Here is a 26,993-nt window from a genome sequence, read left to right on the forward strand (position 1 = left end):
CCTCTCTCTCTCTCCCTCTCTCTCTCTCTCTCTCCCTCTCTCTCTCTCTCTCTCTCTCTCCCTCCCTCTCTCCTCTCTGTCAGAACTACACCGATGATGAGAATATGTGATTCATTTGTCATGTGCGTGACATATTCTTCCACGTAAAAAGAAAAAAATAGTTTTTTTTAACTTTAATAAATTAGGATAAATGACAATAGATACTCCACTGGTGTGGCTATTCTGCTTCTCTTGTCCATTTCTGATATTGAACTCTCATATACTTTTTGACCTATTGTGTAAGTCTAGAAAAGACGAAACATTCTGCTTTCGGGCTAGTGAGCTACTGTATACCTGTAGCGCTTTCTCTCTGGCCTTTAAAAAAAGTATCTTTCAGTTTCTATAGTCCTGTTTTCATCTGCTCCCTCCTTGGCGTCACCTCCCTCCCCCCCTCTCTCCGGCAGATCAGTGTACAGCCAACTGAGTGATGTCACTTCAAGTCCCTGCATGAAAACTATGAGTAGTTTTCATGTATTTTCACTGATATTTGGTGAACGGAGCCAATAAATGTGACTTTAGAGTCAAGAGCAAGAGAGAAAGGGAGCAATCATCTCTCTGTTACTATAGTAACGGTTTGAAGTTGGCATGTGTATTGAGGTCTTTCTGTACATTGTAATCTGTACTAATCTCTTGCTGTTTTCTGTTGCTCTGGTCTCAAAACATCTGGCCAATGGACTGCAGTCGAAAATGAGCCGGCTGGCTGACACTGTCACATTTATGGAAATGTTAATTATGTCCTTTATAAACAAAAAACAACAACAATGAAATCACTCTAAAGACAGAGGCTGTATATCGCGTGATAAACTAATAAAATACAACGTGCATTTAAGGTTTACTGACCTCATATTATTCTATAACTACAGTCGGAGTCTTAAAAACTTTAACAAGTCATCATAACAAAACTACATCCAAAACTTAGACCTCAACGATTCGCGTGAGCATTTTCTCTCACCTCCAACCTGTAAGGTCTTGTTAAGTTTAGGAAACTAAGGGCGCTTTCACACCTGCCTCACTCTGGATTTCCACCAACTGCAGAACAGCTCCTCCTGTCTATAAGACGGTCAAACACCATTCACTTCATTTTGGTTTGCATGTTCACACACCAGATGTTCAGCAAGCTGGTTTGCAATGTTAACAAGAGGGACTTCAAAGGCAGAGCTGCAGGAGTTCACTCTGTATCTCACATAGGAATTCAATCTTTTAGAATTATGAATTATGACATCTGCATTTTGTTTTAAATGAACACAGCTCTGTCTTCCTGAAAAAAACGTAACATCCCTTCCTCGAAGACTGGTTAAATTAGAAAACACTAAGCAAAAAACATGTTGTTGTTGCTTCTCCATGGCTAATTTTACAATATTAAAGGAGAAATCTACTCAGGCACCACTCTAACGCTGGTGGAAATCAAGCTTTTTATTCTGGGTCTAATTGGTTGTTTGCTGGTTTGTTTTCCTTGAGGCAAAGTGGGCTCCACAGAAGTGCATTACATCACAAAATACCTCCTAGAATGCTTTGAACGTCACACAGTGATGATGTATATTTAATGTAAAAGCAGCTTGAGGCTTTCCTTTTAAACACAAGTCTTATTTCAATAATGTCTCAGTAGCTCTTTGCTTGATGTTCCAGTGTCGCCCCACATGAAACTTCATACACAACAATTATCTATCAAGCCAAAGACACAAAACCTTTTTCTAATACAATCTTTCCATTTTATGTTTTAGTCATTTATCTGACACTCTTTGCCAAAATGATTTCCAACAACACCGATGGTAAAATGATGTAAATTAAATGATGACAATTAAAGTGTGGTGGCTTTGAGGTCAGAAAAGCCAACTAATAAGCACAAGGTGGCCTGTTTAATTTGAGACTACCAGGGCAGATCTAAATGGTGAAGGGGAAACCTAGTGACCCCCTGACCTTAACCCCCCCGTGCTCCAACCTGATCAAACTGCTTAAAGGCAGCTTGGATGTTCTTAAACGTGTGGAGCTGCGTGCACTTCTATGCTGTATGCCCTGCGGTGGCTGAGTCAATCTGTGGGAATAATCTCACTTGGCAGAGTATTGTAAGATTGATGGTGCCACACAGCTTATAGGACAACTGCCACCACTGTAGTCAAGCTCTTCTAAACCAAGACCAAGTCATCACCAAGACCAAAGTGTATCAAGACCGAGACAAGACCAAGACCAAGGCAGGGCAAAACCGAATCACGATCAGGAGACCAGTGTGAGTCCCACACACTGAGATTTGACAATCATGATAAATAACCACCTTTCACTGACGGACTGCAGTGGACAGCAGATTATAACAATGGCAAACGAGTCTGAAAGACAGACCAGTGAGGGGCCATCCAACTGTGTTTTGGAAAACAAAGCAACCCAGTGTGGAAGCAGGGTAAGTGCTCAGGAACATTAGTGAGTATAAAAAAGAAATGCAACAATTTAAAACAATCACTGCATTCAGTGGATTCGAACACACAGGCAAAATAAACGTGTGCCGTGCTTTCACATAGAGTTCATGTTTGATCAGATTTGACATTCAGAATTGCATCGGTGACCACTTGCAAACTGTCTTGACCATGCTGACCCTCGAAGCAACAGAGAGCTGATCAGTCCAAAATGGTGTAAGACCACTTTTTGAAGGTCTTGTCTCGGAATCGACCGCATTTTTACTCAGCCTTTTGATTATTTTATCAAGGCATTTTTCATGATACACACAAAGCATTTTCCACATTTTATCGTGGCATGCAGTGTGGGACTCACACTGGTCTCTTGGTCTTGATTCGGTTTTGCCCTGCCTTGGTCTTGGTGTTGTCTCGGTCTTGATACACTTGATCTTGGTTTAGAAGAGCTTGACTACAGTGGGGTTGTTGTATAAGCTGTGCTGCACCTTCAATCTTACATAACAATATTCAGCCCAATGAGATAAATCCATATCAGGTAGGTATTGGAAGAGGGTCACTTGCTTGGTACCTCCAATCTCTACGTAGGTTGCATTATGTTACGTTACATGTCATTTAGCTGACACTTTTATCCAAAGCTACATATTTGTTCCATTTTGGTACAAATGGAACAAACCGTAACCAAGTCACAACTGGAAGTCCCAACGTCACCATGTGTCTACATTTTGTGAGGAAAAGAAAAAATGAACGTGCCACTTTGTGATGTGCATGGGCACCAAGTGGAGGACGATGATTGGGGGAGGGATGAAAACAGCCTGGTAAAGATATAGAGGCGTCACATATATGGTGGGGCCGACTTAGATAAATGTACTTACAGATGTAATTATCAGTGCAGGGTTCTGATATCCGGGTTTATATTGACGATGCTGGCCCACCTGACAACACAGCATTGGCTTCATCTCAGTTGACTTCATTCCCACTCAGGGCAACATTAGCCTCCTCCATTGCCTCCACAGGTTGCATATAAATCATTGCCATGCAGACCAACAGGCAGTAATAGAGACAGATAGTCTCTCTTAGACTGCATTAATGAACTGTTGTTCCTGGAACCAGGAGAGCCAACGGACGGATCATTAGCGCATTGTTTTCTGCTCCGCAATCCCTGCAGACACAACATTCGTTCACCATCGTCTCTGGTAGGCAATTAATAAAAGGGCAATTTACGGAATCAACGATTAATTAAACAACGATTTCATAGATCCTCAAGAATGAAAGTTTCCTCCTCCGTTCAGCTGACCGGAGGTGAGCTGGCACCAGTCCACCTTAGAGGCTGGAGTTGGCTGTTCATTTCGGTGGTTATTCTTCCATTTTTGTGTCCTTTGTAATTAATATACTGGATTTGAAGCTGGTGCAGAATATTTGGTAAGTTTTGGTTATGGGTTAAAACACATTATAAGCCATCTGGTTTCAGGACAAGATGACTGAATGGGCCGTCAGGGCTGCTTTTCACACAACAATCATGTGACATACGTGATGTTCTCTGCAGTGGATTATACATCATAAACAATCTTCATTACAAGAGTCCGCTTCATTTTGTGTTAACATTTTCATTATTTTCCTCTAACTCGGCCTTACCTTTTCATGCCATCCATCTTTTCCTGTTGGCTTTCCTACCAGATCTGATCTGCACCATCTGAAAGAGGATGAAGACGGACGGTTTTGCAAATGTTTTCCAGGTTAGGACATTGTTCCCATGATGAATATAAACACAGTTGACATAAAGATTCGAAATTATAAAGAGATTTACATATTTTATGACATTAGAGAAGTGAGAGTGAAGTCAGTGGAGCAGCCCGCTGCGTTGGGTTTAATGAACAATGTTCCAGTTTGGTTAATATTCGTCTTACTCTCTTTTTTCATCTGATCTCCACTCAGTTCATTGTTTTCATCTTTCCTGTCCTCTCTCTTTTACTTTGGACTTTCCTTTTAACTTTCTTCTCCTTCCCCACCTGTCTTTCCTCCCCTTCCTTGCTCCCTACTCACTCCTCTCCTGTTCTCGTCATTTATTCATTCTCAACCCTCTTCATCTTTACTTCCCCTTTTCATCTTGTCTTCCAATTTCAGCTCCCTTTTTGGTCTTCCACTCCTTTTTCTTCATCAGTTCTCTACCTTCTTCTTCTCCTTTCTATTTTTCTTCTTGCCATTTCCTACCAATTGTCCTTCCTCTTCAATCCCTACCTTTCTTCCACCTCCCCTATTTTATCATCCCCCTCTTTCTCCCTTCCTTAAATCCCTCCTCCCTCCTCCTCTCCATCACAGTGTTTCCGTCCTTCCTTCCTTGTTCTCCAGATGATGAACGACTGGTTGTTCCACTCATCCATCTACCCGGCAGCCTCATCTATCTATCCACTCCCTGCCCACACACACACACACACACACACACACACACACACACTAACACACACACACCACTTATACAACAAAGGAACACATGAACATGTAAACTGAAACAAACAACAACATGACCCCCCCCCAACACAAACACGAACACACTCAAGGTGTCCACAGAGTAAACTATTAAGTGTAATTTGAATGGGCTCAGCCCGCCACGCACACACACAAACACACACACAAACACACACACAAACACACGTCAGTACAGCTTCTGATTAAAGAGCCTCTATAGAAAATCAATGCCTCCTTCAATGCACCTTTACCTCTCTCTCTCTCTCTCTCTCTCTCTCTCTCTCTCTCTCTCTCTCTCTCTCTCTCTCTCTCTCTCTCTCTCTCTCTCTCTCTCTCTCTCTCTCTCTCTCTCTCTCTCTCGTCCACCCTGCATCATCCCTTTAACTCCCCTCTTTCCTCTAATTTGCCCACTCAGCTCTCTCTTAATTTTAAATGTGCTTTATTGTAAAAGCAACAAGGCATAAATCTATGTACATATTTATAATAAATAAAGTGCGACACAACAGAACACAGTCGTGAAATCAATAACAATACCAGCTTAGTTGTGAAGTTCAATTGATTTTAAACTGAGAAGAAAAAAAAGAAACGTTGTCTCTTTAGCATTATTCTTTACAGGTGAACCGTATACACTACCGGTCAAAAGTTTGGGGTCACTTACAAATGTCCATTCCACTCCATTATAGACAGGATACCAGCTGATCTGGGTGGGGGGGGCTGATCTTTAATGCAATATCTACATTTCCCATTATCAGCAACCATTCATCCAATGTTCCAAAGGCACATTTTGTTTACTAATCTGATATTATTTTAAAAAACTAACTAAGAAAACATTAAACAACCCTTTTGCAATGATGTAAGCACATAATGTAATCTGGAAACTGCCCTGGTTAAAAAAAACAAGGCAACTGATCTCAGCTGGGATTCTGTCTAGAATGGAGTCCAATGGAAATTTGTGAGTGACCCCAAACTTTTGACCGGTAGTGTACATCCGTGAACCTGGTGGACTCAAACCGGACGGATGTAAATAAGAAAATCTGACGCAGCAGAGGTGGAGACATCCTGACTTATAGTCTCGAAGAATGGGAAAAAGCTAATGGGTAACGCTAAAAACGGTGCTAAGTCATTGATACACGCAGATGGGCGAACGCTGCAGGGGCATGAAGGCGATCAACGATTATTCATCAAGGTATCGCAAGTATTCACATTCGGGTCGTTTCATAAAATAAATATGACACGTCTCTAAAACAAACGTTGCATACACCTTTGCCAAAATCAGGATCCAAACATACCTAAAATTGCATCGACATTTAAAGGAAATAGGGTTTCTGTCCCCCAAAAGGTGTTTTTTTCAATTACCTACATGTGTCGGACTGATGATGCATTGCCTCGGGGGGGCAGTACCTGTTTCATTTCAGTCTCAGTGTGAGAGTGTGTACTGCCTGTTGCTGTCATTGATGGTCCATAGCAGGTAAACAACCCCATTTTTTTTTTTTACATATGAATTGTGTTTCCTAACTTGCACTTAGACCTGGATGACATGACGAGTTAGATCCACTTTGTGTATAAAAGGCTCTTTTGAAAAGAATAATTAAACTAAAATGAAAAATGACATCCATGCCTTATAAGCCAAGACGTTTATGTCTTCTTGGCTCAGCGTTGACCTTCTATGGAGCCCTTTGCTCTCTGACACTGTATTGAATTACAGTCATTCATTACATTCCCAGGGTAAGATCTCATGTCCTTGGGTCCCACAGTAACAGCCATTTTACAGTAGACTGTTTAATTGGGAATAAAAAGGGTCAACACTATGTACATCCTGGTCCTAGGAACTATAGCGGTGACAGACATCCTCTCTCAGATGCTGTTGCCATTCAGCTAATGGCGGGATGAAGTCCCAGGTTGAGCTCATTGATAAATCAATTCTGAAGTGCTACAGGTCTGATTTAAGACTCTGGCTGGGTTCTTAACCAAAGCAATGGCTCATGCATGCAGTGGTATTTAGAGCCATTCAGCATTAGCTTCTCAGCTACAATAAGGAAATTGTCAAACCCAAACGGCCTTGACCACCTTGAAGTATGTTAGATGCATCGAACAGATTCTCAAACATTTTTTTTTTTTAAATACAGCAGCTAACTTCTACGTTTTCTTGAATTAGTATGTAATTATTTACTCACCTGGTTTGGAGTTTGTTTCCCCTCCGCCTTTCTCTCTTTTTCCCTGCCTGCTCCCTGTAGCTTTGGACCAGGGACATTTTTAAACCCTCTGAGACCGAGAGACTCGCCCACGAGCCTAAACAGCACCTCTGATTCATAGTTTAATCACTTAATAACCATAACAGCTAGCGACTCACCAAACATAGCGGGTCTCTCTAACATCTACAGGGGATTTTCTATCCAGCCTGGAACTTCCTGCCTTTTTCGGGGTCATTGAGCATTAAATCCAAACCGTCACATCCTAGATATATCCAATTTATGTCCATAATTCATTGCGTTTTTGCTCAATTATGCCGCTAGCTCCCCACTCCATCTCTCCTCTCCGTGTGTTTACGGAAGAAAAGGAAGCAGCCTGCCCATATATGGGAGACAACGTCACACAAAGAGTATGGAGTCCTAAAGAGGCCAGACTTCCCAGTCACACTGTGGTCACACTAGTCTAGTGTGCGATCAAAGATGCTATAGCAGAACAAGATAGATATCTACCATTTTATAGAGGAAATGGCCCCACTGGTTTGAGAATGGGCAAAATATATATATATATATATATATATATATATATATATATATATATATATATATATATTTTTTTTGAAGAAATGCAAATAGCATGTGCTTTGTATGAGTTATAATGTTTATTATCTAAACTTTTGCATAGGAGAACTGTTTTAGACACACAAATGCATGTCTTGCATTGCTGTGGGTGTAATATCAATAAATATGACACTATTATGTTATTATTGGCATAAGTAAATGTCATGAGAGCAAAAGCGTCTGGACTTTCTTTGAAAAAATGTTGTCTATTGTCTAAGTTATGATGATTATTTCTTCACAGTTTGACTCCCAAGACATATGAGAAGTGTTTTATAGGTTTTACTGCTCTGCACTGATATCAATACATATCTGGAAGATTAATGTTCCGTTTTATTTATTTGTTTGTCTTTACGGTCCTACAACCATTTTAACATGCAAGTGACCTCATTGCAACCCAAATATTCTAATAACCCAGTTAATCCTGAAAAAAATGATGTTCATATCTTGACTGTGGACAACAGGGTTGATGTTTTACAAGCTTTTATTTGTAGAGGACAGATTTGTATGGACCTGTTACAGCAACATACAGCAACATTTAAGATGTATGAGGGCCTTTTGGAACGACTGTTTAATCAAACTTTATTTACACACACTCAGCGTACACATGGGTCTACCTAAAATTCACTCAGACTCAAAAACAAACACAAAAAACTGAAACTTTAAAAAACACATGCTGTACTGCTAACTTCATCTTAATTGAACCCCCAATGTTTCACACTAAGGGGGAACCTATGCTTTGTCTGTCTCTCACACACACACACACACACACACACACACACACACACACACACACACACACACACATATATACGGATCAGTGTCAGACTAAATGAGTTGTCATTGGCAGCCGATCCCCTCTCATCCCTCCTAACCACTTCATTTGCAGTCTTCTCCAGTCAAACCACCACGGAGATGGATGTGCGAGGCTGTGATCATCGGCCGCTTCATACTCGGCACACATCTCATTCTAATTCATCTCTAATTGCAGCTTTGGCTGGTTTTGGTCTGGACTGGTCAGGCCTGAGGAGGACGGAGGAGTCTAGCAGTATACTCTCCGTGGCTGGAGAGATGAACCTTGTTTTCTTTGATTTCGGCTTCTAACCATCACAAAATCAATTTAATCGAGACAAACACATTACATTTGCAAGTAAACTCTTATTTTGTCTTGTTCTGAAGGGAAATCCAGAAGGTTCAACGGGGGAAGTAGGTGTTAAGGGAAATTAAATCACATTTCACTGTGTTTTCACAGTAACACTTCACAATAAGGGACACAAAGAAGTAGGTTATGATTAACGAATGAGGATCAATGAGGAATGAATGAGGAACGAATGGTTAGTTAAGCTTTCACTATCATTGGTACTGAGTGGTGGTTAATCATTAACCAATGATTAGTTAAGCATTCATTACCATTAGTTAAGCATTTTGCATACCTGGAGATAAAGTGAGATATACGTCATCATTAAGGAATATAACAACTAATAACTAACTAACCTTCATTCCTCATTCATTTAACAGTAACTACCAGTCTGTTTACCAGTAACAAACCATTAGTGATTGAATCACAGTCAATCAGTAACTATATATTAACTAACCCTTCATTCCTCATTCGTTAATCATTACCTACTTTTTGTGTACCTTATTGTAACGCGTTAGCGTTTTCACTGTTGATTTGTTGAACTGCTTCACTACTTTATAGTTAATGATTTTATAGTTAACTTATAGTTTATAAGTTGAATGAATGCAACATCTTTCTAATTGTTACTGAGTAACTGGGTACTTTACTTCAGTATTTCCATTTGATGCTAGTTTATACTTCTACAGTACTCTTTATATAATATAATATTGCACTTTTGACCCTACTAAATGCATTTGAAAACTTTAATTGCTTTGCAGATTCATAATCCAAAATATAATTAACATAAATAAAGTAGGTTACTGTATAGTACCTAGTAATCAGGTGAAATCAGGCTCACCTGCTGCAACACTAAACGTAATGCATCACTATTTATAATCCAAAAATATAACATGTAATATATAACATTATTCTGAAATGGGGCATTCTGCATGACGACTACAATGCTTTTACTAAAGCAACATTTCAAATGCAGGCCTGTCATTTGTAATATACTATTTTTGCTACTTTAAAGTGTAACTTTCTCCAAAATGCAACCAAAGGTCTTTTTGTGAATGTACCCGGGTCAAACTTTCGTTTAAAAGCAGAATCAGGACGGAAGCGTCCCCTTTAAGATTTAGCGGCTAGGGCAGGTGGTGTACACACGGTCTATCGGAGCTTGTTTTTGCTGAAAACAGCTGCTTGGCGCTGCTGAAAATGAGGCTGATGAAGCATTGAGACTGACAGCAAATGTGCCATTAAACTAAAACTATGAGCTAGAAGACGCTGAAAAGCTCAGTGAAGCTGCAGAGTCGGAGATAATGAGGGCGCTGTCCCTCAGAACTACCCCCCCTGTAGAAACTATGAAGAAAGACTTAAAGTTAACGTCCTTAAGTGCCTAGAAGCGGTAACAACCTTGAAAAACCGGTTGATCGTATCGGTTGTTAGTTGGTGATGACTGGAGCAGACTGCCTTGCTCTAAGGCACCAGGCAAAGAGCTTCTCTTTTAGTTGGATTGCTTGGTGTAGGAAACGCTAAATCAATACTTCACCAACTTCTAAACTAAGTTCATACACCTCATTTTGTTACTTATAAAACTATTTATTAAATGAAGCTGCAACAAATCCAGTAAAATGTTACTGAGAATGATGTAAGATTGTGAATAAAGACTGATGAAATAATATTTCTGTTGTGAATTATTTCATAATGCATTGCTTCATTTAAAAAGGAAAATAGCACTTATTTATGACTTCATTTAACAGCAACACACAGCTGCGGGCCACACACACACACACACACACACACACACACACACACACACACACATACACACTGTACAACACACATAGTCTTGGCAGTCGTTATTAAACAGCCTTGTTTGCATATTGCACACACTGCAGCTCGTGTCTGTCATCAGTCTCACGCCCCCCCCCCCTTCAGCACCAAAGTGAGGCCGGATTTTGCGCTAATTAGACCCAAACAAACAAATAACAACAGACGAATGGAGCTGACAGGGGACTCATGGGAGCTCACTGCCCGGTGATGGCTTAAAAAAAAAAAAAAATGTTTTTGAAGAAATTCTTTTCATAGACTTCTAAGTGTGCGGATGAGTTTTATGCAAACAGTGTCACGGACAAAAGATAAAGGGACCTTCACACAGAATCAAAACACAAAAACCCTCTTTAAATCAGATAAACCGTACTTTTATATTTTAATGAACCTTATGTCTGAAATAATAATGGATATGGATATAATTTAGCTTCTTGCTTAACTGACTCATGCTTTTTGACTTTTTCCCTTTCCTTTACTGTGTTATATATATTTTGTGTGCATGTAATAGGTTTACAAAGTTAAAAAGCCCAAAGTCCCCCCCAACAGGGACTCACCATCTCCAACGGAAACCACTGTTCACAAACTGCTCCGAACAGCTCTGTTGTAGTCCAGTCTTTACTTCAGAAAGTTATAATGCTCGCCTAGCTGCTAGCATAGCATGCCCTCATACTCTGCTTCTGACTGGCTAGTAGTCCTTACCTAGCTACTAGCATGACACGCCCTCATACTCTGCTCCTGACTGGCTAGTAGTCTTTAACCTATGTACTGCGCGTGTGTGACTCCTAACAAAGATGGAACAGATGTGAGATGTCTCACTCTGTAGCTAAAACAGAGAGCTCAACACACAGGGTGAAAAGAGGAGCTGCAGCAATGTCCAGTAAAAAAATAAAAATCCACAAGTCCATAAGTTTGTAGCCAGAGAAGGATTTTTTATCCACAGGTTGCATTACTTTGAATGAGAACGAGTTAATCCACAGTAATTCCCCACTGTTCTTTCCCATTATAAAGTTTTTTCTTTCTCACAAACATTTGCAAAGCCAGTTGTGATTTTTGAGAGAATCTGTCCAAAACAAAGATTTTTTTTCTTTAATCTATAGGAAATAATTGGTAGGCCGGGACGTCTCTTCAGCACCACTATACTGAATTCAAAATGGTGTGACACATATTTTGCATTTAACAAATATTGCTCCTGTCCTGCAATTTGGATATTGCACTTTGATAAAATTACGATTAATTGTGCAGCCCTAATGATGCATTTGGGAAATGGGTCCCAAAGCAAATGGTCTAGTTTCCTGTCCTCTAACGGGTCTCACGACAGAGCAACCATTAGTCGTATACTGTACATGCAGGTCCAGTTTAATCTCCACAACTGACTTCTTTGCCTCTACCCCAATACAGCTGAGATGAATGCAATTTTGTTTGCAGTGGATTTCCTTTTAAGAGCAATGTTTCTTTCTAGAAACCGTGTCCCTTTTAAGTTTAAGATTATTAAACCAAGAGAAGATTATTAACCAAGAGAAGATTCTTAACCAAGCTGACAATCCACTGAGAACTACTACAGTACATCTTTAACAGTCTGCCTGTGTCTGTCACCTTATGGGCTACATGGTTCTGCCTCTGTCCTTTCTCGTTATCTCTCCCTCTCCACCTTTCTGATTGTCTGTGTGTTTCTCTCCCTCTTCTCTCTCTGCAGGAAAACACTCAGATAGCGGGATATAACAGCTCGGGCTCCTGCCAGCGGCTGCAGACTGCCATTTCAGCTGATTGGCACTGCAGGCTGTAAACACTGCAGCACATACAGGATGTTAATGGGAACTACAGCCAAGGCAGGGATGCACTCACATACTGGACTCTGTGTGTGTGTGTGTGTGTGTGTGTGCTCGCGTAATTGGTGGCAACGTTTTAACATTTGAGTGCAAGACTTTCATTTTCCATGCAGGCATTTGGGAATCATTTAAATTTGTGAGTCAGCTTGTGTTTGCGCATGTTAATCTATATTACCGTAGGCTATAAATGCACATCCTGTTATGGTTTTGGTGTTTTGTTCTATTTTGGTAGTCTGTTTTTCTGTTTTGTATTTTGCTCCATTTCCTGTTTTATTTTGACAGTCTGGTTTCCTGTCCACAGACTGCTGTGGACGGAGACCAGTGAAGGATTTTAGAAGCACTGAGCGTTACTGCGCAGCCTCCAACTGAGCTTGAAGACGTAGATGTGACGTGAGCAACATGTCTGAAAGTTGTAAGTCTTCTGGTAGCTGTGCAAGAGAAATCTCAATCATTCCCAGTTATTGCTAACTAACATGTTAGTTAACATTAGTAACTAAACATAAACAGCTGATGTGAGTCCAAACTGTCTGCATGCTTCTCCTGACAATACGGTGATGTGTTGACTATGTGACAGCAAGTCGCTTGGTTATGACACAATCGTATGAAGGTAAATATGGTGCAAAATGTGAGAGCGCGTAGATGCGATGTGAGCACTTGTAGAATATGATTTGAGAGCTTGTAAAAAAAGTCTGTACTCGTAGATGTGATCTGAGCACTTGTAGAATATGATTATTGTTTTTATAAAAACGTCTGCTACGGAGCCATAACGTCAGGTACAAGATAATGGAGCCTTTTATACATGTTGTGTTTCTTTAGAAATAAACAATGGATTAATAGAGTCTTTAAACGCTTCAGATGTAAAGTTATTCACTGTCAAAGTGACGCCAAAATGAATGGAAGTCAATGGGATGCAGCAGGTAACAGCGGGTAATGGCTTTGTAGCGTTAAAATGCAGCAGAGGAGAGGCTTACCCCCTTTGCTTCCGTCTTGTCGTGTCTACCTTTACTTCCTGTGTTTTCCCGCCTTTTTTGATAACTCTGCCCATTCCTAATGTATAACACCTGCTCCCCAGCCCCTGTGGCCCCCGTTCCTTGTTTTCTCATATTGTTGTGTGTTTCTGTTAAGTGTGTTCCTGCATGGAGTCTACCTTTTGTCTCTGAGGTCCAGTTTTTTGGAGATCCTGTTCTGTGGTTCTGGAATTAGTTTGTGCCTTTTGCTTTCTGGACTAAGTTTGCAACGTACTTTGTGTTTCCTTTTCGTGAAATATCTCCTCAAGCAACAAGCCTTCCGCCTGCTCTCTGTATTTTGGGTCCACCATTCCCCCGCATACACAGACTCTCTCTCTGTGTGTCGGATTGATTAATTGCTGAATAAAAATCTTAGCACTTTGTGTCAAACTAAATTATCGGTCAATTTATCAAGTACAAAAGTCTTTCAGAATCAGTCTAAGGCCTCAAAGTTGCAGGTTTGATTCCCGTGAGGAGAAAGTTCAAGAGAAACCTCTGCTACCTTCTGAGGTCCTTCTGACTGCGACCAATGGCTCTCACACTCATTGATCCAGTGTTGGAACGTAACGAAACCCCTCGTTCCCAGAGTCTGATACTTTACTGCTATTTAAAAGTACGATGATAATTTGATAATTTTTGTTTTATGCTACTTTAAACTACATTTGTTGAACTGCTGTAGTTACTTTGCAGACTCAGCATCTTTGTAGAAAACATTGATCCACTTACTAAATATTATTGCTACAATTTCAAAAAAAGGACATACAATTTAAATGAGTGTTTGATTGTGGTCACGCTTAAAAGATCTTCCTTCTTTCATCGATTGCCTTTGACTTTCAAGTTTCTTTTTGCAGACACACACACACACACACACACACACACACACACACACACACACACACACACACAGAGAGAGAGGACAAAGCGCAGAGAGCCCTAGGGTGAAGGATGCTGAATGCTCAGTCAAGTATGAAACAAGGGTGAGACCCATGTTAAACCCCATCCCTTCCTCTCTTTGTATTTTTTCCTGTCCAAATACACTACCCGCCCTCCTTTTCCAAAACTCTTTCTATTAATCCTCTCTTACTTTACATCTTTCTCTCCTTTCTCTGTCACTCAACTTAAATTCATGTACATTTGCAGGACAATATAATCTCTGCAGGAATAAATCACTTCCATTTTATAGTATCAAATCATAAGAGTTATCTCAACACACTTTACAAATAGAATATGTCTAGACCACACTCTATGATTTACAAAGTAAATTATAGGAAGTAGTAATTTCCCCAAGAGCGAGCATTTAGTGCAACACTGGAGAGGAAAAACTGCCTTTATGAACTGTAATTGCCACCCAATTACAGTCGTAATAAAGATAACAGATATATGACTAGAAATGGTAGTTGTAGTAGTTCATGACTTAGCAGGGCACCGAACAGGACCACGGCGGTGGCAGCAACCGTAATTTAGGTGCCACACTAATCCAAGGAAAACTCCAAGCAACAAAACGCAAAGACACGGGGGAATAAGTTCTGCAGAGCCAAGTTAGTAACAAACATTTCTGGGGCATGAGTGCGCACAAAACAAATCTATTTTGTATTTTTATATATTTATTTATAATACCATAGTTTCTGCATTGTGTACAACAGCAATTCATATTTGCTCTGTGCATTCAGTTAGTATGGAAATCCAATGTTGATGAAAACCTGTTCTCTCTGATTTAGATATCAATCCTTCAGCCAGGAGACACTGCTGCCTTTCTCTCCCTGTAGGGGCCCAGGCTGCAGATATTTGGTCATTTTCCTTTAAACTAAAGGTGAGAAGGGTTTCCTGTTTACTGTTTTGTTCCTGATTCATTAATTTTATCATAGGCAAACACATGACACAGTTCTTCCCAAAAGCCATAACCACTCGGAACTCACACATGCACTGACTTGACTTCACATGCACTACTTACATTTTCTATTTTTCTATTTTATATTTTGTGTTGACATTGTAAAGGGGGTGCTTAAATCTCGTTGCACAAGTAGTGCACATGTGTATAATGACAATAAAGGCATTCTATTCTATGAAAATACATGTGTGTGATGACACATCTGGACACATTTAGGACTAATGATAAACTCACCTCTGTCAGAAAACAATGAGCATGTTGAATGTGTCCGTGGATGTCCGCTCTGTGTGTTGCCTTTACTATCTAGCTGGGACGTTGTGGGACCGATTGGTGGGGATTGGTGGGGGCAGAGTGCACACAGCAATACACTGGTAAGAGCAAATTACGTTTAACTATGTTTCTAGATCATTTAAATAGCTCATTTTTCTGTATTGTGTGAACCGTTAACTTAATTTAATGTTTTATTTTTTCGGAGTGCAAATCTTCCACCAAAATGAGTTTTTTTGCTGAGCCGTTACTGCGTCCGGAGCGCAGCGCCGCCCAAGACGATTGTGATTGGTTTAAAGAAATGCAAACAACCCAGAGTGTTTTTTTTCTCCTATCCCAGAATTTGTATGTGGCCATATGTGCCAGACTTTAAACCCCGGTGCTGTGGTCTGGCAATGTGAGACTACATGGGGATAATGTACTTGGCTTCTGTTAACATAGGACCATGTCACTCAGGAGAAACACTTTGATCTCCGTGTATCTGTGAAGGTAAAACTGGAAGCCAGGTAGAGACAATGGGTGTGGGAAAGACGATCTGTATGAATAAATAAGTAGTTTTACTATATCAGAATGATAAATAGAGCGCACAGAAGACTTGTGTGCACCTGCAGCGAGAAGCTTGGCGCCCCGCTGGGCCTGCCGTACGACTGCATCTGTGTCCATATCAAACCCTGGCACTGTCGACAGTCAGTACTCAGACACACCTCCTGAGTTAGGCTGAGAGTTTTATCCAATTTAATTTTTATTTTTTCATGTACAAGCAATTGAACATTGAACAAAATTGAAATACAAATAGGCATGTGTGTCATCAGCAGTAATCTAAACCCACAAACAGACTGCAACAGACCCACAACAAAACTCTGCAAACTCGATGGTAAGCAATGTCATATACAAGTCCTGTCTTAACTACACCAAACATTAATGTCACTAACTCTGATGCATATAAGCTCCGATTGAGTGAGAGGAAACAGCGATTCACAGTATCTTTAAATCTGCTCTAATGGTCTGTAGTCCCAAGTCTCGCTCGGCCAGACCCTCCTCCAAAGTGTGCTGGAGGAGAGTCTGGCTACTTTACATAGTATCTAGGGATGGGAGGAAAATGTGCTCTAGGTTATTGGCATTTATTTAAACCAATCACAATCGTCTCGGGCGGAGCTAAGCACCGGACAAAAGCCACATTGCTGCTGCCAAATAGCCTCGCTAAGGAACTTGTTTTGGTGGAACATGTGTACGCTTTAAAGTTGATATAGTCGTGACACAGAAACCTCAGATTGGACAGATAGTCTAGCTAGCTGTCTGGATTTACAACCCATTCTCACTCCCATCTTTTAAAATACGGACTCTTGGTTAGGTGACTTCGTCGTTGTTGTCGATGCTAAAAGTCTCCTTTAGCGTGTATAACACAGTTTACCTAAGCACGCTTGGTTGGGACTAATGGCGTCCCATATGACGCTGTTAGCTCGTGAGTAGGTTCCGGTTCCGGAATAACGGGCCGGTTAAAGAAGAAAGCGGCTTCCCTGACACGCAGCATTAACGGGACAGTTAAAGACACACACAGGACACAATCCAAGGTTTGCTGCGTGAAAGTCCTGTGTTTGACCCATCCTTAACCCTCCCTACGCAGAATTTCCCCCTTACTCGCTAAACCCCGCCTAGATGCTGCTCTCCCCGCTACGTTCTACACACACACCGAAGGATGCTTTTTCATCACATCACACGCTGACAGCCACTGTCCAAACATCCGTATTTTACGCGTATGGAGGGAGAACGGGTTGGGATTCACCCTGCAGAGATCTGAGAAAAGGTTAGCCACAGTCCTCATAAATCGACTGGAGTTTAAAATGACAACACAAAGAAAGCCCAAGGCAACAGATATCTGACCTAAATGAGCAATCGCTGAAGTGACGCGTCACAGACATAGACAGTAGTCCCTAACCAAATAGATTGAGGTTTTTGTTGTCTCTATTTTCCCTATTTTTTATTTTTATTTTTTTACACCAACAAATACAACATAACACACACCGGCTGTGTTTAAACCGGATCAGCTCTGTACTGTCCTGCAGCTTTGCTTTACTAAAAGCCTGACTAAACACTTTAATGAGGCAACTGGATGCAAAGTCATGACACCTTCTATCCCTACGTACACATGCACACACACACACACACACACACACATGCACACACACACGCACACTCGCACACACTGCTTGTGCATGCAGATTTGCTACAACAAATGTTTATAAATCCTGTTTAATGCCAAAATTCAAATAAGGTAAATGCATACAGTTGGTGCACAGACACACACTAACACACACACACACACACACACACACACACACACTAAAGTGTCTTTTAAAGGAGATGAGAGGACAAAATGAGTAGGGCAGGGGAGAGAAAGAGAGGAAAGGGAAGACTAAAAGAGTGGTGAGAACATAGACGGAAGATACCAAAAAGGAGAGATGATTTAAAAGAGGTGAAGAAGAGGAAAATAAAAAAAGAGCTGAGGAGGAAACAGGAGAGAAAACCAGTGGAGAGAAGAGCAAAGAAGAACGGAAGAAGGAAGGGACTGAAAAGAGCCAGGTGCAGATGACTGAAGGGGAAACGTACAGGCAGACTGACATCTGTCGATCACTGACATGGTAACGGGGAACCATGGAGACAAGAGATAATAATATAAAGTATAGGATATACCAATAGTATTGAATATAACAGTAGCGGCTGGGCCATAGTGGTATCAAATCATGCAGACAGTTTTATTTGTCTAGGTGTTGAGTTCTCTCTCTGTCTCTACCCCAACACGACGAAGGGGAATGGAACTGTGTTTGTGGAGCGGCAATTACAAATTACACTTAATAGCAAATAGTGGACCGTGTATGCAGTGTGTCTTTCCAGGAACTGCGTCCCTGTACTGTAGGTAAGGCAGTCACTAAGATAACCATCCACAGATGTAGTTCACCCTAAGGGTTCCCTGTGTAGGTTTAACATTTAAAGAATATTTATAATATCTTGCCCACAGTATTCTATGCACTAAAAATGGTCTGTATGAAGGTCACCCTCCACTTTATTGTAGCCACAGTTCAGTATTTCAGTGTCCAACCTGCAGTCCCGTTGAAGTTTGGCGCTGATATGAAAACATTACACCCAGGAGCAATGACATCAGAAGAAACCCTTTCTTTAGGCTGCTGTTTGATGATTTCACTGTGTGGAAGTTTTCCTGTTAGCAGGGGGGGGGATCTCCACACAGCAGCTACAGCTTCCTCTCTGCAGCCTTCCTGACGGAGCGGGAGCCTCTCCATAAAACTGTCAGCGTCAGCAATAAAGAGCCTTATGTTAAGTGTTTGTGTGTGCATGTTCCTTTTACTGGTGTCACACAACCATAAAACCAGACACTAATATGTGTGTCTGTGTGCATACATTTCAGACATTTATTTTTTGTGCATGGAACACTGTGTGTGAATGGGTGTGAATGTCTTAGTGTCAGTTTTCTTCTTGATTTTTTGTTGTTGTTCAGTTACAGTTGTACGTGCAATCACTTTTACCCATGCAAAACCACAGCTGCTCTCACGTCTGTTTTGTGTGTTTGTGTGTGTGTGTGAGTGTGTTTAATAATTTTAATGCCTCAGCACTTCATTATATTGGAGTTCTGTGTGCTTAGGTGTTTATACAATGATAAATGGTGGCAATTTATTCAATACATCATAAACTATACTTTTATCTCTTTACCATCTTTACATAAATACACACACACACACACACACACACACACACACACACACACACACACACACACACACTTTCTACTGTTAGAACAAATTGGTACTGCCCAGATTAACCTACTCTTAACAGTTCAGGGGATAACAATAATGGAGCCGAGGCAGGGATCCATTGACCAAAAAGGGGGAAATCTGATGCATCCCACCGGCAAATCGCACCCTGCTTATCCTTACGAAAAATAATGCACTGTATCATTCATATAAAACCCACATGATTGTAAGCCAGGATGTGCGAGGCTGTCTCACGAATGTCAGTTGACGGAGTAGAAAGAGCGACAAAGGCTGTGCAGGGAGGATCGGGGTGGGTGGACGGGACTTTCAAAACTGTATTAGGAATGAGATGGACGCCATGGAGTTTGCTGGAAACACCACTTTACTAAGGAACCGGAAGCCATCCCATTGCATTATGGGTTTTGTAGTCCGTTAGATTAGGATACATACAACAGGATCACCCGCAGCAAGACGCTACGTCACTAGAAACATGGATGCCTTTTTCTGTTTTATTAGCTTGCAAGTGTCAAGTGGACCCTCCAATTCATTAGTTGAAAGCATTTGACTAGTTTTACTTATAAATATGTCAGGAGAAATACTGAAAATTGTAATGCAAGTTGGCATATGTACTGGGGGAGCTTTAAATTTTTACGTCATAAAATGACAGAAGAGAAGACTTTTGTTTCAACAGGGATCTTTAGACAAGGAGGACAAAAACTCAAACTGCTGAAATAAAGCTCAAACACATAAGAACTAACATGTAATCCAGAGCCTGTGCAGTGAGTCAATAAAACAAACACACACAAACACACACACACACACAAACACTCTACACCACTAAACACTCTACACCACTAAACACTGACATGCTCCATATCCACACAAACACACACACTTTTGGGTCTTTCCATCATTGTGTCACTGCATTAAGCACACACCCACACATAAAGAAAACACACATTATGTTATTCTATTGAACAAAATGTACTGTATCTCCAAACACACACACACACACACACACACACAGCGCCAACAGGACCAATACAGAAATGTCAGGATGATTGACCATCCCATAAGCCATGTGATATGAACTGCTGTGTCCCACAATGCATTGCAGCAAATCTTTGAACCACCACTTTAAAGGTTTCTGGAAATGTCAGCAAGCTCCCAAGCTCCCAAACAGCCATCTGTTTAACTCACACCATTACGTTCCTCATACATTCATCAACCAGCGTCCGCTGTCATGTCAGCGGCACGTCGATGCCGAGCTACGTAAAGAACCAAAAGAAAACCTTTTCCTAGAACCCCTTTGGTTGTAGAAGAGTTAGAGAGGTGTTCAACAGAGCGCCAGGCAGAGATAATAGGTACCACGATAATTATTGACAATTCTATCTATCATATCTATCTATGATAAAAGCTAAGAGTAAATACATCAGTGTTCAGTTAGCTGCAATACACCAGCAGTGTGAAACAGACTTCAGCAAATCAAGACCAAGCATAAAACCATGATCCAGTGGTAGTGTTATGGTTTTGAAGGAATTATACTGCGTTTCATATGCAAGCAAACATATCATCATACTGATTAATAATATAGTGAACTGTGAAAGTATGCAACCTATGTTTTTAGAGGAGGCTTCTTGTTAAGCCTGCGTGGGGTAATGTCAAGAGAACACTACAGTCCGATTCAGTAGTTCAGTGAAACCAACCTTGGGAAATAACTTGTTTTAGTTGAAAATTTGCTCTCTGAAAAAGAAAACGCTGTATAAAATATTACCTAAAGTTAGCTGTTCCAACAACACAGTAACGTGATCTATTTAAATTAGCTGCGTGCATGGTTAAAGGCGCTCTAAGCGATGTTGGGTGACGTTACTTCTTGTTAAAGTTCGAAGAATGTTCAAAGAAAACGAGACTAGCTCCTCCTCATACCATCCCCCCCCCCGCCCCCTCCCGTCTGTGCTTCTTACCCCTCCCCATCCCCACCACCAAATCCTTCTTGTTGGTTATTGGCTGGAACACTGTTTGTGTATTGTGCTGTATTGTTGCCGTTTGCAGACCCTGGGCTGTCTACAGACAGTCTGTTCTGGGGACAGGCAGCTCGGGGATAGGAACGAGGTGTTTGCTGTATGTGACAACACATGTTGTAGTCTAAAACACACGTGACATCACATAGAGAACCTTTAAATGTAATTTGATCTAACCAGTGTATCGCCCTGTGTATATTTTGTCTACAGCAATCCCACCTATCGGCCCAAAAACGGAAGCACTGTAAACATATTCTCTGTAAATCTTTGCAATCATTCCCCGAAAAACACCAAGCAGGCTGTCCTTGTTGCACAATTCTTATCCTCTTCATAACTTAGTCATTTTTAGCATGTAGCTTTCTAACTCAAACGGCGTTAGACAATGCCAACCAGTGTTGGGAGTGAAGCCTTACAAAAATTAACGCTTTGGCAGTAATGTATTCTTTTTTGCTGTAACGCGGTAATATAACACATTACTAATAACATATTTGTCATATTATACCTGTTACAATCTCAGTAACGTGAGTTACAATGCATTTTAACAAATGCACCAAATGTGTGCATTATCCATCCATCCATCCATCTTTCCACTTAACAAATATAACAAATGAAATTAAGTGGTGTTTTGAGTTTTTTTTTTAAGAATTCACCAATACCGCAAAGCATTTTGGCACAGGAAACTAAGTTTGTGAGTGAAAGAGTATTGTTTCCTGCTGCTGGGATTCGATGGTTGAGATCACTGCAGAGACTGGGTCTTCATTTGCAAGATGGACGTACAGCACGTAGGCCCAGGTGGAATTATTACACCACGGTGTTGTCTTGTCACTGCTCCAGTGGTCAGAGCCAGAGACGTTACGGACAACATCTGTGTCCCAACACGTGACGGTACGTCAGCGCTGACAGCCGTGTCATCGAGCAGCTGACGGATAAAAACTTAGACTGTACGGTAAATATTAGCGTTGCATTTCTTCAGTGGTAGAAACCAGCTGTTTAGCTGTGCAGCATTCGTTACCTTGGCCACCATACCAGAGCAAAGAAAAGAGGATCAAGGCTGGATTTTCCCTGTATGTGTTTGCCTCCACGGCCTTTATTGTCACTGTTCACCCCACGTTGTTTCTGATCCAGCTATTGTTCTTTTACATTAAACATTCAGAGACTTTCACAAAATGTTTTCTTGCTGCCACCTGCCAACACTGCGAGCTTCTCGCTGCGGATTCAGAAAGCCTTCGGTTTGCGGTCACAATTAATCCCAACAACCTTGTTAACTCCACCAAGACAACAGCAACAACAACAACAAAAACAAGTATACCAGGGTTTATTCAAGCGAGGAGGAGTAACTCTGGAAAGAGGGTGAAGGTGTGTGTGTGTGTGTGTGTGTGTGTGTGTGTGTGTGTGTGTGTGTGTGTGTGTGTGTGTGTGTGTGTGTGTGTGTGAGAGAGAGACAGAGCACCGAAGCGAGACAGTGTCAAGTCACATGACTTACACACACTTATTTCCACAGATGCACAAAGAAACACACGATAAAACCTCTCTTCTGCTACCGTGAAGGGGTTAGGCCACATCATTTTCCCACTGTTCAAAACTTTTGAAACAAAGTGAAAATGAGCTACAGTACTTTTTATTTCTCTGTCACTGCGACCTAACTGACCCAAAATGCACACACAAAACCCCAAAAACAAAATACTTCTTTTTATTCTTCCACGTACTGTTAGATAGATGGTCATTATAGTCAAAAAGGAGCTCACGGCATTTAGTTAGTTGTTCTCACAGCAACCGATTACATAAAAAATTGAACGTTATAACCTCCTTGTGCTCGTAGATATCCTCCAAAACAAACCATTTCACAAAAAAATAAATAAAAAGCAAGGTTAGGGTTTAGTTCGGCTTAGGCAACCGAAATAACCTTTTAAATTGATCGCTAAGTCTTTACGTAACTTCTTGTTACTTATAGGACGCTAATAAGACTCCGAAATTTGAGGAAATGAAGGGAGGAAGGCGAGAATGAAAGATGGAGAACGGCGAAGGTCTTCGGCCAGACTCGAAAACGGCGTTGTTGATGTTTATGAACAGTTTATGATGAACCCACCAGTTTCATGTTCACCTTTTCTACGAGAAACCAGCCAGGTGTCTGTCTCCGTTATCTCCACAAGGAAGGGTGAGCCATGTGCCCTCGCGATGTCACCGATGTGGGTGTCAAACAGCACCCAAGGGATTCCATGTTGTTACTCATGCAAATGAATAAAACCGTGGTTTAATGTAGGCCCTATCCAAACAATGATCAACCATTACCAAATGTCTGTCTAATATTGATCCATATAACCAATAAAAACCATCAAAAAATCAAACCCCAAGTCCTATTTTAATGGACGTTATCTGATATTAAGCCTTTCTGCTTCACATCTTCAGCAGGGCAGCGGAGCAGCTGTGGGTTGACTCCCCACAGTTCTCATGGCCTTTATAAGCCATAACGTGAACAAGTTTAACATGATTTTATATATCTGAACCACAATCAATCATCACAAAATTTCTGTTTTTTTGACACTTTTCAGTGGTTCTGAGGAGCACTATGAGAGAGAAATTTGGTAATCATTGATCATTGTTAAAGTACTGTACATTAACCATGTTAAGCTTTTTCCTCGCCATAAGCACCAATGAAGAAGAAAACTTTATTGTGAGATAACTTCTTTAATCGTTGGATTTCGGTTTAGATTTTTTGACAGGCTTAAGTGTTCATTGAAGACATGGCCATGAGAAATTAGAGCTGTTAAGCTTTTTCACGTTAAACGTTTTAGAATGTCCCGACAGGCAGAGTTGTTCCTTGTGGGAGAGTTTTGGTGTGAAATTGAGACTGAGGTTTTCCTAAAAAGTGGTGGGTACAAAATGACTCACGAGGAAATCTGATAGGTACGCGTACCCACCGTCCCCACCCAAATCGGCACCTATGATTTTCAGCTAATTACTTGAATAAGCCTTGGCTGGTGGGCATTATTTTCAAATGGCTCCACCCATCTTGTCATTAAACTACCACTACTCCAACTATTCGTCTCTAATTCTTATTTAAATACTTTCTCTTTTAAGTCGTGTCAATATTTCGCTATCTTTGTTAGAACTCTCCTATCTTCAGTTTAATTCTACCAAACACGGACCATTCATGTAGTGACTTTCATTTACAAATTCTGCTTTCCTTCTCCATTTACATTTACTGTTTTCCCATGCATAATGGAGTGGATCGTGTTCTCCCTGCAGTGCAGGTTGAACATTGTAGCAGTCAAAATAGTTTCTATTTTTCTAGGTGTATTTAATAATTCATCCTCTTATTTCAGCCTGGTGTAAATGGACTCCACTGAGAACTGCCTATGAACTAATGTCTCAAACACAACTAAAAACAAAGGTGCTTTTTCACTGCCAATACCCACATTACTGCAGTATGAAACTTTTAGCATGAGGCGTATTACTTATTTAACCAAGGAAAGTTTGTCAAGCTCCGGGTCCCTGTGCACATAGCCACACTGCTTCTCATGCATTTTAAGTTAAAATCACCTACTAATGGCGCCTACTAATGGCTGTAGTAGATATGATGGTAGCAAAGCAGGAACTAAGGTAACTAGGTAGAAGAGCTCCGCTTAAAGCATGATTTTTGGTTCTGCGGAGGCTCCACGCAGAGCTTTTGCAGTAGCCTGCGTAACTGTTTATACTTCTGGTGTGTGCGTCAATCTCTTTAACCCTTGTGTTGTCCTCAGGTCCAATTTGGCCCATTTAAAAAAAAAAAAAAAAAAACATCTATATCAGAAAAGTGTCTTTCAACCAAAATTTCAGAAATATAACGCAAATTGTTTGACACAATGATCAGCCCACTGCTTTCTTTAAATGTTGATGTTTTGTTCAATTTTATAGCATTCAAAAAACTTTTTTAATGAAACCATTGGAAAAAGTGACTAAAATGTTCAAAAAAGCTTCAAAAACATGGGGGCAAGGCCCAGAAAACATATTGACAAAAACATCCGGGGGAAAAGAAACAAAGGATTTTAAAAAAGACAATCAAAACGTTTAAATTTTGACCCAGAAAAACAAAAATTTGCTCAGTTGACGGGAAGATAACACAAGGGTTAAGAGAACAGCAGCATGTGTGTGTGCGTAGGGAGTGTGTGGTAGAGCGAGCGAGAGAGTGACGGTGATTGGTTTTGGAGTGAGGACTCTAGAGAGGCATAGTAGGAGAAACAAAGTGTCTCCCCTGTGATCTGTAGCAGGAAAGGTTAACCCTCTCCTTGATTTCATGTTGTTTATGGTGAAGTTAAACCTGGGAAATAAGTAAGGGTTAAATTGCAATGCTACTAAGCAACGGCCGAGCATCACCGCCACCTGTGGTTCAATTTTTTGAGAGGTGCACGCCAGGCTACGGCGTAGCGTTGGCCAGATTACACCGCTACCACTGCAAACACTGTCTTGTCGAGTAACATTATAGTTTGATGCTCCCAACAAAATAGCATTGAGCTAAACGAGCCTGCAAGCTATAGTTGGCTATCTAACAGGCCGCACAGGAACCTGTTTGGCAGCATACTTGTCTTTTGACTGGACACTTCTGTTGAAGTCTAGCAGGCACGATCGAGTGACACAACATGCTCCAGGGACTAGCTGTTGTTGGTCTGGGCTAGTCCCGGGCACTCACCAGGTCCCTGCTAGGAGTAAGGTGGCAGATATCAACATCAAGAAGGATCAGTTGGCTCGCACCTCTGATTTGGTACAATATTGGAGAAATCCCAAACGTTTGGGCTCCTTACCGGCTCATTCTCCAAGTAGACAAAAAGGTAATCAAAGGACAGAACGCAGTGCTGGTTAGCAGCCATGGATGGCTGGCTTCTGGTGGGCCTTTTGAAAGTTGAATGGGTGACATCAATTTTAATAAAGCACGCTTTCTCCCCAGCTCCCTAACCTCAACCCAACTAAGTGTCTCTGCAAGCGAAGGCTGCAGAGACACAAAAACACCACATCAAATATTAAGCGCCCGAGCTGTTTACTGCACAGAGAGACGGGCACAGAACAAAGATGTGTCAAGTGAGAGCTTCTGAAGCGAGAGCCATGACTGGAGCTGCGTCGTCGCTGTGTAGTTCAACCGGCGTCACGTGCTGCCACCACTTTGCAAGAATCACAAACGGGTGGAGCGGCACGCTTATGGCTTCACTGACGCTGATGAGACATATCTCATCACTGCCTTCTTTATTTACATCGGTCTTCTCTGGTTCTCTTTGGTCTTTCAAGTACTATCTTTACTGCTTCCTTTCTTCTTCTTCTCCCTCTCAGTCTCTGTCCTTGCCTGCTCTCCCTTATTTTATACATGTTGATCTCCTTTCTTTCACATTATCTCCCCTCTATATTATTTTTCTCCTGATTTTCTCTATCTGGACTTTGCACTATTCTCTTTCTTCTCTACCCCGCTCTCTATTTTATAGCTTTATTTCACTTTTCTTCCTTTCCATATCTCTCTTATATCTCCAATTTTGCGTCTTTTCCTCCTTTTAGTCTAATTTTTATTTCATCTCTCTACCATTGCCATCCCCTCCCCTTTCT

General features: G+C 41.0%; 1 protein-coding gene across 3 annotated transcripts in view; it reads right to left on the bottom strand.

The window, feature by feature from the left end:
* raly (RALY heterogeneous nuclear ribonucleoprotein) overlaps positions 1-26,993 on the bottom strand; it is a 126,798-nt gene that overhangs the window by 62,219 nt on the left and 37,586 nt on the right. For 2 of the 3 annotated variants that reach the window (XM_034870214.1, XM_034870213.1), the window contains exon 2: positions 4,074-4,131. The exons of the other annotated variant lie outside the window; for it this stretch is intronic. In XM_034870214.1, the coding sequence (XP_034726105.1) occupies positions 4,074-4,090 (17 nt within the window). In that variant the 5' untranslated portion in view covers positions 4,091-4,131. The remainder of the gene's footprint in view (positions 1-4,073; positions 4,132-26,993) is intronic. 3 annotated transcript variants of the gene reach the window in all.

This window comes from Etheostoma cragini, chromosome 4 (assembly GCF_013103735.1).
Source record: "Etheostoma cragini isolate CJK2018 chromosome 4, CSU_Ecrag_1.0, whole genome shotgun sequence".
Taxonomy (NCBI): Eukaryota; Metazoa; Chordata; class Actinopteri; order Perciformes; family Percidae; genus Etheostoma; species Etheostoma cragini.